This window comes from Melospiza melodia, chromosome 8, assembly GCF_035770615.1.
Source record: "Melospiza melodia melodia isolate bMelMel2 chromosome 8, bMelMel2.pri, whole genome shotgun sequence".
Taxonomy (NCBI): Eukaryota; Metazoa; Chordata; class Aves; order Passeriformes; family Passerellidae; genus Melospiza; species Melospiza melodia.
The window spans coordinates 196,376-215,412 of NC_086201.1; the positions used below are offsets into that span (position 1 = coordinate 196,376).

Here is a 19,037-nt window from a genome sequence, read left to right on the forward strand (position 1 = left end):
TCTCTGATGGGCCACCCACTCTTTTTACAGGTCAGTAGACTTCATGATTCTCTCAGCAGTTGCAGATGCAGGTTTGGTCCATACCTGAAAGTGAGAAAGACAGTACAGTTTCCTAAGTGAGGGTTTTCTTCTCTCAGTGAGCCATATGTCTAGGCAACAACAGAAAATCATACTGCTTCTTGAAATAACTGTACGTTTTTAAAGTTATGCTGGCATTGGTTTCTGCCTCTGCACTGCTTTGAGTAGGGACTGCAGCCTTCTTCTGCTTGTGGTGCTATCAAAGAAGAGCATCTTTGGTTCATTTGCATGCTTGATGATTTGCAGTATTGTGCAAGCTTCCTTTAGTGCTTGACAACATTACATCTTTATTTTTGTTTTCAGCAAAAGTAGCCTTTTTTGTTTCTTCTGATTTCTTTTAGGTATATGAAAGAGGTGTTGGCAGGTCATGGAACATTCGCTTGCCAGCTTTATTACTGAGTTGTCTTCAAGATTATCTTAGTGTATGTAAATTGTCTCTAAAATCATCTGGCACTGCAGCAAACAATCCACTCATTAACTAGTGATTTTGGTAGTTAATTCCTGTTTATTGGCAGGAATTTCCAGTCTACGTGAAGAAGCTTGAAGTTATCCTCTTGAAAAGGAAATTAATTTTCTAAAAAACTTAATCAGTAGCCTGAGTGGTATTGATGCGCAGTGAGACTGAGGGTTTTTGCACAATACCTGAAAATGTTATTTGCTTCCAAATTCACTAATAGGCTTGAGATTTTTTTAAACATATTTTAAATCACTAAAACAGGCAAACATCCACTTGATATGGAAAAAATAAATGTATAAAACTTTATAAATTCTCCTGTGGAGTAACTAGTGCATAAAAACCCAACTCAAAACAACAGCAATAACAAAACCATACCAAGAAACCAAAGCCCAGCAGTTTTCAAGTCCCTTTGATTTCTTGGCTAAAAGTCTTTTTCTAAAAAAAGCACTGCTCCCAGTTGAAGAGTGACACCTTCATTTCAGTTTGTGCTGTTGAGAACTGGCTCTGGTTATCAGTGTTTTAGAAGGCTGGTTCATTTGTCAGTATTCCCTGGAACGAGTACTTGGACAGCACTCATTGTACTTGTAGCTACTTGCTGTATGGAATATTGTTCTGTAGGATGGGAAGAGAGAGGAGTACGACAAGGAAAAATTACGTCCTGGTAATTGTGTTTGTCGTTACCGTTCTGCTTTTCCCATCCTACCTTCTTCAGTCATCTCTTTAAAAATCTTTGTCTTTTCTACACGTTTATGAATCTCTTCTAAGTCAGTTGCGTTTTTGGTCTGCGTGATAAGTGACTGGTTCAGCCTGGCTATATACACCTCCTGTGGTTCAGCATGTTTGCCTGCAAGCTCCCTGATAGGTGGAACTGTAATTTTTGCTGTGTGGAATCTTGTCTTATAGGGGTTTTATAGAAGAAGGAGGTCTACTACAACCATAATAACTGGTATGTAAGTTTCCCTTTTCTTTCATAAAAGGAAAAATGACAGTTTGAGTAATCTTTAGTTGTTGAGGTAACTAAAATTCCCCAGGAAAAAAAGTGTATCTTAAAATAAAAAGCTCAGCTAAAGGACTGAGGTCAAATAATATTTAAAGTTCATAAAAATCTAAAAATAAAAAAAAAATTAAAAATTCAATCAGCCTGCTGTTGCCATGCAGTGTATAGAATTTCATACTTCCAAGTGAGTCTTTTTGCTTTTTTCTCCCTGACAGTATACACAAGTATTTTGTCATCATGTTCTTAAATGCATTAAATAAAAGATAAAGAAGTTGAAATGGTTCTTTCTTCTATATCGTCTTTCCTGACTTCTCGAAATCCCTCCTGTGTTTCATTTCTTCTGAACAGTTACACAGTAAAATTGACCTGGGAGAAAGAAAGTCTATTCAGGATGGAACCACGAGTAGTAAGGGTTTTATAACATCAGTTTTTCTTGTTGACTAGTGACAATAAATATTGAGAAAATTCAGTGTCATGATAGATCAGAAGCTCTAATTCAAGTCTGAAATGTATGATTTTCTTTCAGTCTCCTAGGAAGAGAGGTATGTTTATGCTACAGCCATAATCCATCATTTCACGCTTTCTCATGTGTTCCAAGGCTCAGAATCATTCATGCCAAGAAAACTGGTAAAAGAGATGCTGCGGGGAGTGGGGACGGAGGCGAGGAGCCCCATTCCTTGGAGACGCCCGCGCCCGGCCGCAAGCGCCGGCGGAAGGGAGGGGACAGCGACTACGACGACGACGACGACGATGACAGCGACGATCAGGCAGATGAAGATGATGAGGATGAAGAGGACAAAGATGATAAAAAAGGAAAAAAGGCAGAAGTTTGTGAGGATGAGGTGGGGAATTGTCAGTATAGTGAAACTTTATTTGCAAATAAGCTAAAACTTGTTTTCCTTCTGTTTTTCTGTAATATGGCACTGTTTCCCAAAAATGTTGCCATAAAAAGGAGGGAAGAATAACTTACCTCCAGTGTTTTTAAATTTTGATTAGTTTTTATTATTTTGTTAACTAAAAAATGAACAATGCAGTTGCCTTTAACATTCTCTGTTTTGAAGCGTGAGTGATCTTCTTGTGCATTTTTTTCACAACTTCCCCCATGTAATCACTGCCTGACTTTATTTGATCACGAGATGATAAATTTTATTTGTCAGTGTCAGATCTAATACAGGAAGTATCAACGAAAGATTTTTTACCTTGTTGAGCTGGATTTTAATGGAAATGCCCAGGCTTCCACTGGATGGAACCTTTTACAAGGCACAAGCAATAGAAAATACTATGTTTTCAAGCACGTGATGCAGCACTGGGTATTTTCTGTTTGCCAGAAAATTATCCATTCATGCAAGGTTCGAAGATTTTTAAGACTGCTTGAACAATGCATGTATCCAACATATGTGAACTCAGATGTTTGCATACACCCTTAATTAGAAACCCAGCTCATTTCTAGTGTAGGAATAGCTCTCAGTGCTGCTATTGTGGATTTATTTCAAGTACTAGAATTTGTATCAATTTAAGAGACTACCTTAGAGGAACAGCCCAAAGTACTTAAAAATAATTCAGAATTTTTAAAAGATTAATATTTAGATTTCTAATCTCAAGTTGATCTCTCAATCCTTTTCCACCTTGTACAATCTCTTATGTTGGTACACTGGGCATTTCATAGCCAAAATTCCAGTAACAGTACAGAAATTAATTTTCTGATCTACCAGAAATTCCATCGCATTTGTATTCTATGTAGTATTTCAGATGGCCTTACTCTTTTACGAAGCCAAGAAATACAAGACTGGTATCTTATGGTGGAGATAATTTTGACCATATTCTTTTGGAAAATTACTACTATCTCCAAAGGTTTTCTTCAACTAAATTAAAACTCTTGTCATGGAAAAGACTCTAAACAGGCAAGAAGAAGGCAACCACAGACTTAAATCATGAACTCATTCCTCTTAAAAAATCAGCAAGATTGAAGCTGTAACTTTTATAGCAGAGTTGTAATTTCAATGTCTACAATTTCACATAGACATTGAAATAAAATGCAAATGTGGACTGACCAAAGACTTACTGATAGGATTTTAAGGGATGCCATTATTTCATGCATGAGAAACACTTAAAATTATTTTGACTATCTAAAAAGCTTCATAGAAACTAAGATTAAATTCTGTAGTATTGTGTTCATGCACAAACTGATTTACTTCCAGTTTTCAGCAAACATGAGCTTTCTCCTTTGTTCATGTCTGGGTGGTTTCAAAATATTCAAGGTGTGTCCTCTTCTCAGTTGTGTTGTTGCTAGTGAAATATATTGCACAAGCACACAATTTGAACTTATTTTTTCTCTTTAGTATTTTCCTCTCATTTTCTGTTACATCTTTTTTCTGTAATAATGATAAGACATAGTAGTACGATTTTATCCTGTAATAAATATGGTGTGACAGTATATTTGGTGATTATAGGATGACGGGGATCAGACAGCAAGTGTTGAAGAATTAGAGAAGCAGATTGAAAAACTGACAAAGGTGAGAGATCATTACTCTTTTTTTCTACTACAAATGTGATCACTGGGTGTTATGAGTTACTATATTAAATGTAAATTTCAATGCTCCGAGTTAATATAAATTGAAATAAGTGTCTGCTCTTGTTTTGTGAAAGTATGAATAACACTCCAATTCGTGACACCTGAACTGTGAGTTTCGTCCAGTGGCACTAAGTAGAGGTCACTCAAAAGGCAGTTAATAGTAATAGTTGATAATATATTTGCACTTCAGACAATAATGTAATTTTTATCCAGATCTACTTCACATATTCCTGTTTGTTGATCTTAGAAAGTGATGACAAATTTTGTATATCAGAAGCAATGGCTTCACTTACACAATGAATTGTTGTTCTCATGCCCTTCTTTTTATGCTGATTTCTGCCATTGTGCTCCAAGCCAATACAGAACTGTCTGGGCTTCACATTTTGAAAGAAGCAGCAATAGAATTGGAAGAGCAGTATAAGTGAGAAAGTTTTAATGTTGTATTTAGGGGTACTCATGACCCATATTTTTATTGTTCCTATTTGTCATGTATGACTTCATGTGTTGGTTTCCCTCATGATCCAAATTGCAGTAAATCAGCACTCCAGGATTCCACCTGAGTCCCATCAGTGTGAATTTAGCAGAGCAAGAACTGAATAAACTAACTGAAGTTCTTGTTGGCCCCCCTCAAAGAGCTGTATTATGTTCAAAGACAGAGTTTATTTTTGTCTATTGTTGTTGTCATTCTTTTATGAACAGTTAAAATATCTCACTAGTCTCCCATCAACAGTTGCATTATCATCTGTCTTCAGGGCTCTGTTTACCACTTGCTGATGCTGTGTAATTATTAGGATTTCAGCTGTTCTTGTGCAATGATATCTTTCTTTAATCCACTGCTTTTTGAGAGTCAGGGATAAAAAGACAGGGTGCACCATTGCAGTGTGTTTTTAGAGGATAAGGCTAGGTTTAGCCAGGGAGTACTTTAATGGATTTTTTTAAAGGAAGTTTTGTAAGTAAAATAATCGAGGCAGTGATTGCGAGTAGAATATCACACAGATACACACAGACACACCACTGTCCCGAGTCTTGAGAGGGCCTCCTTGTCTGACCCTTGAACTTCTGTTCAGTCTGGCAGCCAGATGTTTTCTGTAATAATGAGATTTTCTTTTAACCGCCCACCGATTTATAATGCTCTCCCTTTTTTAAATAGCAACAAAGCCAGTACAGAAAGAAGTTATTTGAAGCTTCCCACTGTTTGCGTTCAATGATGTTTGGTCAGGATCGTTACAGGCGCCGATACTGGATCCTGCCCCAGTGTGGTGGTATTTTTGTAGAAGGCATGGAAAGTGGTGAAGGTAAGAGCCATAAAGGAATGGTGGCACACACAGGCGTACAAGGCCAGGACATTCTGCCCATCTCTGGAGGTGCTGGCTTTGCGCAGCAAGGTCTTCACCCTCAGCCAGATGGCCTCTGGCTGCTGTCAGTAGAACTCACCCCTTATGTGGTTCTCTGGTATCTCTTTCTGGTTGTGAAAGATCAGGTAATACAAAACAAGGATTGGTATTTTGGAAGTTTTCAGTTGTTATACTTCTACATGTTACGCTTTTACCTACCTGCAAAGTTTCTTGATTCTGAACTATTTCACCTTTCCCTATGGCAATGATCTCTGTGTATGAAAATCAGGAGGACCATAGAATGCAGAAAAAATTTTCATCCTCAGATTTTCTGCAAATGCACAGACTGTTCTGTGCATGAAAATAGGATAGATGGCTGCAAAGATATGACAATTACTTTCATGCAGTGAAGTATCTTGTTTTCTAATAAACGACATGATTTAGTGTCTATATTTTACCAATCGATGTTTCTTTAGCCAGCAATTGCTGAAATCACTTTGCTAAAACTAAAATGTAATTTTGGGCTTGTGACAGTTATATATTAACTGTGGTTGAATTTTTCACACACTTTTAATTGGATAGATGCAGAAATTTTGTATCAACCTGACTTTTTGTTGGTATTGGAATTTTTAAACATAAACTGTCATTTTGGCCACAGAGAAGTCCTTTCTAATTTTCATATAGGTGAACCAAAACCTCATTTCTCTCACATTTTTTCCTTCAAAAAAATAACAAGAAAAATATCTGATGCATATCAGAATTGCATGATCTCATGCGAATTACATATTCTAGAGAACTGTTTAATTAACTGTAACAGTACAGCATAGTAGGAAATTTGAGCCTGGTTTGTGGTCCAAAAATGAGCCCTAGAACTTCTCCTGAATGTAATCTTGATGATCAAATTCTCTTTCTAAAATGGGTAGCATAAAAAGTACTTTCCTGTCTGTCTCTGGCTCCGCATTAAGTTATGCTCCGTGTTAGGAACGGTTTTGCACAAGTAGCTGCATACAGAATGTGCTGCTTGCATTTCTTTGGTTTGCCGTATTTCATTGTATTTTAACCAGATGAATTCCCAAACACTTTGGAAATGATACACAAAGAAAATAGTTTACATGTACTTACCTGTCTTAAAATAGTAAAAAAACGCACACAAACCAACCCACACAAAGTTTTAGCCAAGAGCTGTAGGGCAAACCTGTTTTTTAATGTTGTCTTAATGAAAGTTTAATCACCCTGAAAAGGAAAACAGAGGTATTCTTATATTTTCACCTGCCTCCCTTTCCCCTCAGCTCTTAGTTTGCCTTCTTTATGTAAATTCTACACTTTATCTGTTTCTAATTCTGTAACCTTAACCCTAAATCTTGGCAATAGGAGACATAGTCTTGAACGGTCTGTCCATTTAAACAAAACTTCTCTATCCCTTTTGTGTAGTCATTTAGTCATTTTCATGTTTATGCTGATAGCTAAAATGCTTATATCTTGATACAGACAATAACTATGAACACATTTTGGAGTTTTAATAAGAGGGGATGTAACTTCTTCGTAGAAATTACCATTTTTCAGGAGCAAGTAAATATTTGTAGATGCACTTGCCATGAACTGTAAGCTGTGTGTTAATTTGTGACTATGGTATCTGATAAAATAAGGAGTTGGATTTTCTACCTCCTTCCTCTTATGCAATCAGTTCACTATTTAGAAGCATTTTATACTTTTAAAGACCTTTTGTCTGAGTTAGCAGGCAGTATAAGGGTAGAAGAGAAATAGTTAAGAAAGACTAGTAGTGCAGAGAAAAAAAAGTCTTTTCCTTTCATAAAAGCTAGATTTTCAGATTTTTTGGACCTCCTATGTTTGAATAAACTTGTTTTATTTTTAATCAGCTTCTTGCTGTATTTTAAATTGATTAGATGTTAGCTGTCTGCTTAGTTGTGTGGAGTTCCAGTCATGCTGCGTGGCTCTTGAAAGAGAATTAAACTTCATAGACTGTTGATATTGTTTCACAGTTAAAGTTGTTAATGATTTGTATTGAAAGAAGTAAAATATTTAATGTTTTGGTATTTGGGGAATATTTTTGTAACAGGAATTTTGGTTCTCTGTTTCACAATTGGCTGTGTGTTTATTGAAACAATCAGTTGCAAAAATAAACTTAGGAGTGAAAACACTGCACTCTCTTGATATCACCAGAGAAGCTTCTTGATGAGGCATGCAGAGTTCTGCAAAAAGAAAGTTGGCAAAAATTTGTCCCGTTCACAGACTTTGCACTGGCAAACCGCTTCTGATGTAGTACTGGATGAATTCAGTAGTGTGTTAGCCACGTTGAGGGGATTTTTCCTAGAGGTGTTTAGTCGTGTTTAAATCTGTATGCCTAGAAACTTGCTCCTTTGGCAAAGTGTGCTGTAAAGCGAGAAGGGATTTCATTAACAGCAACAACAGCAAAGACATGGGAATCTAACATGTATTGAGCCAAAAACGAAGTTATTTTTAATTCAAACTAGGATTATAAGAAGTTTGTAAAATAATTGATCTGTTACAGGTAATCTGTGTTTCTTGCACCTTTTTAGGTCTAGAAGAAATTGCAAAAGAAAAAGAGAAGTTAAAAAAAGAAGAAAGTATGCATATCAAAGAAGAAGAATTTGAATCAGAAGAAAAATTGCATTGCTTAGCTACAACTCACTGTGAGCAAAAGGAAAATCTGAAAGAAAAGGACAGCACTAACCTGTTTTTACAAAAGCCAGGGTCATTTTCAAAATTAAGCAAACTGTTAGAGGTAGCAAAAATGCCACCTGAGTGTGATACTATGTCCCCAAAACCTAATGGCAGTGCAGCAAATGGCTGCACATTATCTTACCCGAGTAACTCAAAAAACTCTCTCTGCAGTCTTCAACCCCCTGCATCACAAAGCTCTGTCGAGAAGCCTGAGTCTAATAATATTTTCAGTCCTAATGCCAGTGGGACAGGAAAGTTTTACAGTTCTCCACTAATTCCAAATGATCAGTTGTTAAAGACTCTTACTGAGAAAAGCAGGCAGTGGTTCAGCCTGTTGCCGCGGGTGCCCTGTGATGACACTTCAGTCACCCATGTGGACACACCAGCTACCACAGCTCCACTCACTCCTCAGTCACATCCACCATCAAACTCACCCTCACCTGTTCCATCTCCTCTTCTGGGCTCAACCTCTGCACAGAGTCCAATGGGATTAAGTCCTTTTGCATTGTCACCGCTGCAGGTAAATAAATTAATTTTTGAATAGCTTGAATTTGCAGAGTTTATTTGGGCAGGATGTCTGTTCATACAAATTATTTCACAGACCTGCGATCATTATATCTGCATTTTTAATTTTTTTTTCTATTTCTAAATGTTAGTAACTAAATACAGAAATTTTATAATACTAGATTATGATGTATCAAGTAAGCCAATGTATGATATTTTGTACGTGCATTTCAGTAATTAATTTGGCTTTTAGAGTAGTACTGGTATTAAATGAAAAGCAAGTAAATACAAACTAGTTTTTAGAAGTGTAACACACCAAACCCTACCTTTAGAGGCTGTTGTTTTTTAGCATTAACAGGGCCCTAATAAGTATTACATGTCAGTGTTACATGAGTTTTTCTGAAACTAACTGAAGTATTGAGTAAAGGCTTTCTTTGTGTTTTGAGTATTGTTTGACAAATAGCATCCTAATAATAATTCAGGTTTCTTGGTTATAGTAATGGTAGTTGTGCTTTCCAGCAGATGAAGACAGGACTACCTATAATGGGACTTCAGTTTTGTGGATGGCCTACAGGAGTTCTTACTTCAAATGTTCCATTTCCATCTCCTTTACCTGCTCTTGGATCAGGGCTGGGATTATCAGAAGTGAATGGTAACTCATTCTTGGCATCTAGTGTTCCTGCAAGTAAAAGTGAATCACCAGCACTACAAGCTGAAAAAATAGCTTCTGCCCCTTCTACAGCAGCTGAAGTAGCCAAACCTGTAGATTATCCTAGCCCAAAGCCTATACCAGAAGGTAAGTGTAATGCAACAGTAAGGTGATAATTTCTGCAGTGTCTCTATCATGTTACAATTGTTTTAATAATTTGCCTATTGATTTTCTAATCAGATCATGTGTGATCACATAAAAAAAGCACCTGCAAAGTGTTCATATGCTTGTCTTGATTTAGAAATGCAGTATGGATGGTGGAGGATTACTGATCCAGAGGACCTAAAATCTTTGCTTAAAGTGCTGCATCTCAGGGGAATAAGAGAAAAGGCCTTACAAAAGCAGATACAGAAACACATGGATTATATCACTCTGGCCTGCATCAAAAATAAGGATGGTATGTAGTTTATATTTGTTACACATGGTGTTGGGGCACCAGACAACAGATATAGAACTCTCCTGGGGTATGTTTAGCAGGAGAGTTAAAGTAGTGGTTGGAGAAAAAAGTTAAAGGTCTCCTCATCTGTAGCTGCATTTTCACCAGCCCTGTTCTGGAAACTTACTGTATTAGAGAAATGCCATGTAATGTAAATAGTTCTCGTGATATAAGTAATCTTCTTAAGCCTTGGTAACCTTCTGAAGCTCTTTCCATCTCTGTAACACTTGGCCTTTCCTTCCCTTTCCTGCCCTTAAATTGCAAGTTTGAAAGCATACAGAATTTGTTGTTCATATTGGGTATTTTAAGAATAGTATACTTTCACAACAGTTTTTCAGCATTTGACTGGAGTGACGGGTAAATCAGCTTGAATTTACCAGTGCAATTGTAATGTTAATTAAAATAATAAAAATGTGATTCTCAAATACAGTTGCAATTATTGATATCAATGAAAATGAAGATAACCAGGTAACTCGGGATGTTGTGGAAAACTGGTCAGTAGAAGAGCAAGCTATGGAGATGGATCTTGCTGTTCTTCAGCAGGTGGAAGATCTAGAGAGGAGAGTTGCATCAGCTAGTTTACAAGTTAAGGTAAAACCAACTTTCAGTAAAATGTCTCTTTAAAATAAGCGGTATGAATTTAAAGCAGATAGCAGTCTTTGTGTATTGGTAAGTGCCTTCTTATTCCATCCAAATTGCCTACAAATGAAATAGATGCACTGTGCAGTATCATGGAGATTTGTGTTTGAAACATTTTATTGCAGTTCAGTCTTCAGCTGGAGATGCTCAGATTGGCAGTTCCTGGAGAATGTTCTCCTACAGTGCAGTTCCATGTACGTTTTGTTAACCTTCTCTGAATGCAAAGACCGTATTTCACAGAGACTGCTTAACTCTTGGGGAGGTTGCCACAGTTCTGCCTGGGTTGTGTGATTTTTGCTGTTAATGCTTTCAGAAATGTCTACAAGTACATCAGAATAATTTGCTTGGGTATTGTAGAGCCATGGAGAACATGTAATGGTTATGAGTGTGATACAGTTAAGAATTCTCTGGATTTTGAAATTTTCCAAGGTGGGTGTAAGGTTATCAAATTGCATATGTTTGGCTATAGTACAGGTGCAGTGTTTGGGATCTAGTTTTTGGCATGAGATGGATGTTAATTTCCTGTGTCCTGATATAGCCTCCTGAGCCTGATGAACAGGTAGACCTGTTCTGATGTTTCAGCCGAGAGAACGGGATACTTCACAAGGGGGTAAAAATGCAGACTGTTGCAGAAAGGTCCCTTCAGAAAGTCCAGTAATGCTTGTGTTTCTTGATTAATTATTTTAGTTCTCTGGATATTTTGGAAAATGTCTCTACAGATGGATTACAAGTAACCAAGATCTACTGGAAACAACGCTTCAATTACTTAGTTTGATTCCATAAAACAGTTCCTCTGATTACACACTGAGTTAACAGCAACCAATAAATGCCCAAACCTTTCTATTGACATAGGGTTGGCTGTGTCCTGAACCTGCATCAGAGAGAGACGACTTGGTATATCGTGAACATAAGTCAATTACTAGATTGCACAAGAAGCACGATGGGGATTGTGCTGGAGGCGGAGAAGGCAGTGCCAGCTCTCTAGAGCGGAGGAGTGACAACCCTCTAGATATAGCTGTAACCAGGCTCGCTGACTTGGAGCGGAACATAGAGCGAAGGTATCTGAAGAGCCCCTTAAGTACCACCATTCAGATCAAACTGGATAATGTGGGCACAGTTACTGTCCCTGCTCCTGCACCATCTATTAGTGGTGATGGTGACGGGTAGGTTATTGAGATTAACTTGAAAAATTATTGTGCTTCTTTGCTAATTGGAGCCTATTTTCTTATTGCCTGTTATCTATGTACTTTCTTGTATGTCTGTGATCCATATGGATCATCTTATTCTGCATGGTGCTTTGTAAAGAATTTTTTGTTATGTTTGTTAATATTCTTGCAAAGTTATCTTACATTTAACTGGTTGTGACTAAGCTTTGAGGCACGTAGCCACAGTCTGTGCACTACATCAAATTTAGTTGCTTAAACCTTATACTTATTGGCTGTGTATGTTTTGTCATTGCTTGGCTTTCGGTGTGATAATGATTGTCTCACATTTAAACATGAACAAACACAGGTGTGACCTACTTAATTTGCTTGTATTTTAATGCAGAACTGAAGAGGATATTGCTCCAGGGCTAAGGGTGTGGAGAAGGGCGCTGTCAGAAGCACGCAGTGCTGCTCAGGTAGCTCTGTGCATTCAGCAGTTACAGAAATCAATAGCATGGGAAAAATCCATTATGAAAGTTGTAAGTATCTAAACTGTTTTTGCTGTATCTTGTGTTCCAACTTCAGACATTTTAAGTTAATGTATTTCTTATTACTTCACATAAAACCTCACAAAGTTAAACTGTACATTGTGCACAGATGAATAAGCCTAATGGAAAAGATTGTCCCTTGATTGCCAAATTCAGCATCCTGAACTTGCTAAGATAGAAAGCTCTTGTAAATGGTTACGTTATTTAAGATGGTAATTATTCTTTGATGATGACATAGAGGTAAAAGTCATCTTGCTCCATCTGATGAAATATACTGGTTCTAATGGAGTGTTTCTAACCTCACCCGTGACACAAGTTTTATGGAGGTTCAACATCATGTATCCTTCATTAGGGATTTCATTTTTCAGAAAGTTGAGATGCTCCAAATATGCAGCTTCTTTGCATGCAGAGTTCTCACAACTGAACATACAAATTAGTGTGTGAAGAGACAAGCTGAAATACCTGTTTCCATGTACACTCAGCAGGTCAATCTGTGTCAACTACATATATAAAAAAAGCACATGAAGAGGATATGTCAAAATTTCAAGGACCTCTGAACCTCAAGTTCCTGAGCACAAAACTTGTTACTACAGCAATAGTGACTATGATGTGATCAAGTATGATCAGTGTTGTGTAGATGGTGGCAAAAGTGATTCTTCCATTTGTGGTCCTTTGCCTAATTTTTTAATTTCTGTCACTCCTATATAAATTCTGATTACATCTGGACAATTAAAGGATGATTTAAATAAAGGCTGTAATGTCAGACTGTACTTTTGAGTTTATATAGCTGTTAGCTTTAAGCAATAGCTTTAGTGCAAAACGCTTATGAATTTGGTAGGAGCACGTGAAAAGACATTGGAACATATCAACATGAAGTAATAATATTATATACTTCAATAATTATATCAGAAAAAAAGTATCCCTCTCAATTTGGTTTAAATATTCTTTGCATTTAATTACAACACAGTTGGTTAGAGCAGGGTGCTCCTAACACCAAGGTCACTGATTCAGTCCCTGTATGGGCCATTCACTGAAGAGGTGGACTCGATGATCCTCATGCATTCCTTCCAACTCAGAATATTCTGTGATACCAATAAACATTCTGCTGTATGTTTAAACATATGGTGTATGTTTAATCATGTATTTGGTGAAAATATTTGAAGATTTTTTAAGTTCCTGGAAAATAATGTCTAAAAAGAAGGTAATTAGCAAAATCACACAATGTATTTAAGAAAATTGGCAGTCCTTTAGATATTTTTAAGTTAGTGTGAATTTTAGGAAGTGCTGGGATCATTTGTTTTGCTTTACTGCATTTGTTCATGGTTGCCCTTGGATAAGATCCTACCAATTATTATGTGGGAATACCCTTGTAAAATATAAATTGTCTTTATTAAATAACAATTTTCATATACAGTATGGGCATAAATGAAGAGAAGATTTCTGACATAGTGTGTTTGGGCCAATAGGTTTTGATAGGTATACCTTTACTTCTCACTCACATTAATGAATTATAAAAAGTGCTCATCTTTTTTTGTGCTCTAGGGACACTGGTCTTATAATAAATAAATTGCTTTTCCAACATGTTCCCCAAATGTAGCCTTTAATTTAGGTCCTTACATACTCCGTATATTCCTCTATGGATATGAGCACTAGCAGATTCTGACTGAAGTAAAATGAAAGTATTTTTGAGAGTGAATTTATGTGTTTGAAGGAGAAGGGTAATTTAGGTACCATTTATGTGTTTCAAATTTTGAAAATTTAATTAAACCCATTTTCATCAATTACAGTACTGCCAAATTTGTCGAAAGGGAGATAATGAGGAACTGCTGCTCCTTTGTGATGGCTGTGATAAAGGCTGTCACACCTACTGCCACCGACCCAAGATCAGCACTATCCCAGATGGGGACTGGTTCTGTCCTGCCTGCATAGCAAAGGTAACACTCCTGTCAGGATGAAGGGGCTGGAGCAAGTGACTGGTTTATTATATGTGGTAGAGTTACAGGTCTACTAGTGCTTTTTTCAGTGAAAATAATGGTCTATATATTTTATGGGGAGCTCTCATTAAATTATGAAATTAGTAGTTTTATTTAACTTGTATTTTAGTAGCAGTAAAGGCTGTGGTTTTATTTGTTCTAAACTATGGGCTTTTAAATGTAAGTAGGTCAGAATTTTCATGCTTATCCAATACCATAATTTTTCGTTGCTTTTTTAAAAATTATTCAGTATTTGTCTTTGAAATTTCATCATTAAGTGTTGACAGATCAATGTGTCAGGTTCTGTTCAAAAGAAAAATCAGAGAAAAAACGTTGTGATTTTTTTTTTTGTATGTTTGTATCAGTCATTTAGTAATGGACTAATGTACTAATGTTTGTCTAAATGTATGCCAACTTGGTTGTTAGGAGGTATTGTTGTACTAATTTGAATGCCAAGTGCATTTGTATTGTCACAAGTTGAGAGCCTAGGTCATGAGTACCAGGAATTTCTGCAGCCTTATTTGTCTTCAGAGAAGAGCAAAAAGTGAATAATCTCTAATATTAAATATTTAATTTATTTTGGTGCTTCTGTTTCTGATCTTCATTATTGTCTATCAGTGTTAACAGAGGTTTCTGTAATTTCTAGGTTTTTACTTATTTCAGTTGTCTCTATTGTAGGCAAGTGGTCAAACTCTAAAGATAAAAAAACTTCAGATTAAAGGTAAAAAAAGTAATGAACAAAAGAGAAGCAGGAAATTAGCAGGGGAAACAGAGGATGAAGACTCTGCAACTACAAGCGTTGCCTTAAAAAGAGGAAAAACAGACCCTAAAAAAAGAAAAATGGATGAAAATGTTTGTGTAAGCCAGTTAAAGCAAGAAACTTGCACTGCTGTTAAGAAACCTAAGAGAGATGGAGACTCCAAGGACCTGGCTATATGCAGGTAAAGTGTCAGATGCTAAATTTAGGGGTAAGTCTTATTGAAACAAGTAGTACTTGATGCTTTTTCTCTCTGTTATGGGAAACAGGAATGCTGTTCTTTGACAGACGTATGTATCTATATACGTTGTGTGTGTGTGTATGTATGTATGTATACCTGCACACATGAGTGTCTCGTGGAAGAAGAGCGAAGGCCAGCCCCAGTAGCGGTGGCACTGACACCTTTCTCAAGGGTATCAAGGACAATGTCCGCTTCAGACAGGCACACGTGAACCATCTGCTGTGGTGGCATTGCTGCTCAGCCTGGTCACACTCCTGCAGTTTTGACTAAAGTCAGTTTTAGCAGCTGGTTTGCAAATGGTTTCCACTGAGGATCATAGTTGCAGGACCATGTTTTCTGTGGGAATGTTGATCATTGAATTTCATCTCACATAGGTCGCCTGGAGAGAACTTAATGCTATATTAGTTACTTAGTTGTCTGTCTCTATGTACATTGTTCTCAGCCTTCAACAGGGCGCAGAATAAAGTTTTCCTTTTGTAAAGTTTGGCAGTTCATAGGAATTCATGTAATAGTGAAAACACTGTGAATATATGAATAAAATATAAAAATACTGATTCAAAACCTTATCTTATTTAGTATGATTCTCTCAGAATTGGAAACTCATGAAGATGCCTGGCCTTTCTTACTTCCTGTAAACTTGAAACTTGTTCCTGGTTATAAGAAAGTTATTAAAAAGCCTATGGACTTTTCTACCATTAGAGACAAGCTAACTAGTGGACAGTAAGTAAATCTATTGTAAATTGTACTTTACATTTTAAAAATATTTAAACACTGAAATGCAATACATGTTTAAAATCAGCCAAACTATATTGTTCTGCTCTCACACATGTGTGATTACTTTTACAGTCAAAATAAAAATTCTTCATTGTATGCTTTTATCTTTGCCAAGTGAAATAGCATGTTGGATAGGAGAATGTGAGGAACTGGCTGAAAAACAATAAAACTGCCAGGTCAAATGCACCAAAACAATCAAAAGGAAGCTTTTTTCATGGAGACCCCTTAGTGTTGTTGCGTGTCAGAGAGAACCAGCTGTGTAGGCTTTAAGCTTCTGGAGTCCCTGTAAATGATGTGGCTGTGGAGGGAAATGCCGGCTCTGTTGTAGGTAACTCTCCTGTAATGGTGGTTAATCATTTTATAGTCCTAAAATTAAACTGCATGGATTCTTAAAAGAGAAGACCACATTACATGCCTCTGTGTACCTTCCCTCCTTGTTAATATCCCTATGCTCTAATGAATCTGTGAAGGTGAACCCTCTGCCGTGTCTGTTGGCTCCACACAGCAACTTCCCTAGGATAGCACAAGAAGCTTTTTAACCTCTCCAGACTTTTCCTTCCATGAATATGAGATTTAAATGCTCCCCATGTGTTCATATCACTAGACTTGTAACTTCTATTATTTTTAATAATTCCTGTGAATATTGGAACACTCTTTGGGCCATTCAGGGGTATATTCAGGATAATAAAAAGAATTAGCAAAGACAGTGATCACAAGATTATTTGGGCAGCCTTTTTTTGCACATATTTGTTCCTCATTTAGATAAATTAAGCTCTAATGAACATTTTGAAAGGACCCTGAATGCAAGAATAGATGCATAAATGAAAAATAGCCGTAGCATTTTAGCTAGAAAGCTGTTGAATAGAGGGAGGAATTCATTTTCTAAAAGTTTGTTTTCGAGTGCAGGCATGAAATTCTACCTTACAAAACTTGTGAGGAAAATAACAAAACAGTGACAAGAGAGTATTTCCTTTCACTGATGTTCATTTTCTTGTTAGAAATTCTAATTTAAATTCTTACTTAAATATTTTCTCATTTAGTTGAAATATTTTTCCTCTGTGATTCTCTGTGTTCCAAAAATCATTCACTTTTTTCTTCTTTTTAGGTACCCTAATCTTGAAGCATTTTCGCTGGATGTCAGGCTTGTTTTTGACAACTGTGAAACTTTCAATGAAGATGATTCTGACATAGGCAGGGCTGGCCATAACATGAGGAAGTATTTTGAAAAAAAATGGACAGAGATTTTCAAAGTGAGCTGAAGCTACTAGGACTCTTTTTTTCTTTTCTTTTTTTTTTCCTTCTTTTAAATGAGGACTGATAAGACCAGCAATGTGAACTATATTTACATGGAAGTGCAAGGCACATACGTAACTAATTTTTTCCTTCAGAATATCACGGAGTTGTGATACTAGTTTTAAAGGCTTCACTCCTACAGCAACCATGGCCCCTTGGTTATTGGATTGTGTGTTTTAACAAACTAATTTAGGTAGAACAGGGAAGCACACCCAAAGAATTTCAAAGAAAGGGGTGTTATAGTGCAATAGCAATTTATCAAAACGCACTGAATATTCAACCACCAGAGCTCTACTTGGGGAAATGGTTCTCTTTTCCCTTTCAATAAATATCTATTTTTCATTTTTTTTACTTTGTAGTTTATTTTTTAGTGAATGTATTTAATTTTATGAATTATTTATGATTATACAGCATTCAGAATCTTCGTTTTCTGTGAAAAGGAAGAACTAGAAAATTGCTTTAAATATTGAAAATACAACAAGGAATGTTTTAAAATATAAAACAAAGCCAAGTAAAACTGTTTACACTGATGTGCTGTGAAGGCACTAAAAATTAAAATTTACTGTAGAGTTACAAGTACATTTATATATATGTTGCTGCATCACTTGTGTAGTTAAATTGTATTTCAAGACAGTGAAGAAAAATTGAGACATGTATATACTGTTCATTATTGTTTATATTAAGTCTTGTTTTAAATATGTATGATGTGTACATATTGTTTGCAGACATTATTGTTTATGCCTTAGGAGGATGGTAGCATTTTATTTTAGTCTTAAGGTAATTATAGCTCTATGGCTTGTACAGTAATTATCCTCTACCAACACTGTGGAGTCTCCTAAATCTTGGTAGTGCCTGCCTTTAAAACAGGGTGTAGGGGATATTAGTTTTCCATTTTTCTATTTTGTTATATGATTTCAAGCCCCCACGGCCTCAAATCCAAGTATAATCATTATTTGTATCCATGTGGAAGAAAATTGTGACAGTTTCCTACGCACACAGTATTTTTTCATAGAAACATTTCCTCCATTTGCCTTGCCACAGAATAACACAAGAAGACATTTGTAACCACTGTGTTTTATCTACTGTGTGTTGTGGTGGCTTGTTGGGGCAAATAGATCAGAATTTTTTTTGTACTAATGTAAGAGTACTTGAAGTTTTATTTAAAAGAAATGTTGTGGAAAGGTAGCATTCTTTTTCTTTTCCCTTTTTAGGAGTGTTATTTTTCACTAGTATGTGTGGCACGGATACAATAAAAGACTGTTTTGCAAACCAGATTTTCTTGACAATTTTAATACTTCAGGTCTTATGTATACAGGTTTTTTGGTTTGGGGTATTTTTTAGATAATATCTTGGGAGTCTTGCATTTAACATTGAGTTCTTCTTATGATGCATCTAATTCTCTTGGGCATTTAATAGTAGCTCATAAGGAAGCAGTTGCCAAGCAGTCAGAGAGAAGTTCCCTGCCTATAAATAACGGAGGTGTGCAAGGTTGAGATCACTGTCCTTACAGACATGGAAATGCACGTTTGGTCATGTTCCTGAAAACTGCTGTCCTTGTAAGGTTCTGTCCCTTCTTTGGCCTGTAGAAGGGCATTAATCATACTCCTTGCTCTGACTGAAGAAAATACAGAAATTACAAACAGATATTGTGGAACTGCAATATCTGCGTTTCTCTCAAAATCATGTTGGGGTGTTGGTTTTTGCTTTTAAACTAGGTCTGCTGTGTTTGAGTCTTAGTGCCTATTTTTTAATTAATGTTTCCATTGCTCTCCCCAGAATATCTTGTTCTGTAATATTTACTTTATTACAAAGTTCTGTTAGAATAATCTTTATTACTTTGAATAAAAAAAATCACATTTGGGTGTCAGACAGTCTTA

At 36.3% G+C, this 19,037-nt stretch overlaps 1 protein-coding gene across 17 annotated transcripts in view; it reads left to right on the forward strand.

Annotated features, from left to right (window-relative positions):
• BAZ2B (bromodomain adjacent to zinc finger domain 2B) overlaps window positions 1–18,434 on the forward strand; it is a 110,604-nt gene extending 92,170 nt beyond the window's left edge. For 11 of the 17 annotated variants that reach the window (XM_063161435.1, XM_063161441.1, XM_063161444.1 and 8 more), the window contains 13 exons: window positions 2,131–2,374; window positions 3,983–4,045; window positions 5,255–5,399; window positions 7,997–8,661; window positions 9,165–9,441; window positions 9,596–9,751; window positions 10,221–10,381; window positions 11,282–11,592; window positions 11,978–12,113; window positions 13,910–14,056; window positions 14,774–15,036; window positions 15,670–15,813; window positions 16,973–18,434. In XM_063161435.1, the coding sequence (XP_063017505.1) occupies window positions 2,131–2,374; window positions 3,983–4,045; window positions 5,255–5,399; window positions 7,997–8,661; window positions 9,165–9,441; window positions 9,596–9,751; window positions 10,221–10,381; window positions 11,282–11,592; window positions 11,978–12,113; window positions 13,910–14,056; window positions 14,774–15,036; window positions 15,670–15,813; window positions 16,973–17,126 (2,866 nt within the window). In that variant the 3' untranslated portion in view covers window positions 17,127–18,434. The remainder of the gene's footprint in view (window positions 1–2,130; window positions 2,375–3,982; window positions 4,046–5,254; window positions 5,400–7,996; window positions 8,662–9,164; window positions 9,442–9,595; window positions 9,752–10,220; window positions 10,382–11,281; window positions 11,593–11,977; window positions 12,114–13,909; window positions 14,057–14,773; window positions 15,037–15,669; window positions 15,814–16,972) is intronic. The other 6 variants (XM_063161449.1, XM_063161450.1, XM_063161451.1 and 3 more) reach the window with 3 other exon arrangements.
• The last annotated feature ends 603 nt before the right edge of the window (window positions 18,435–19,037 follow it).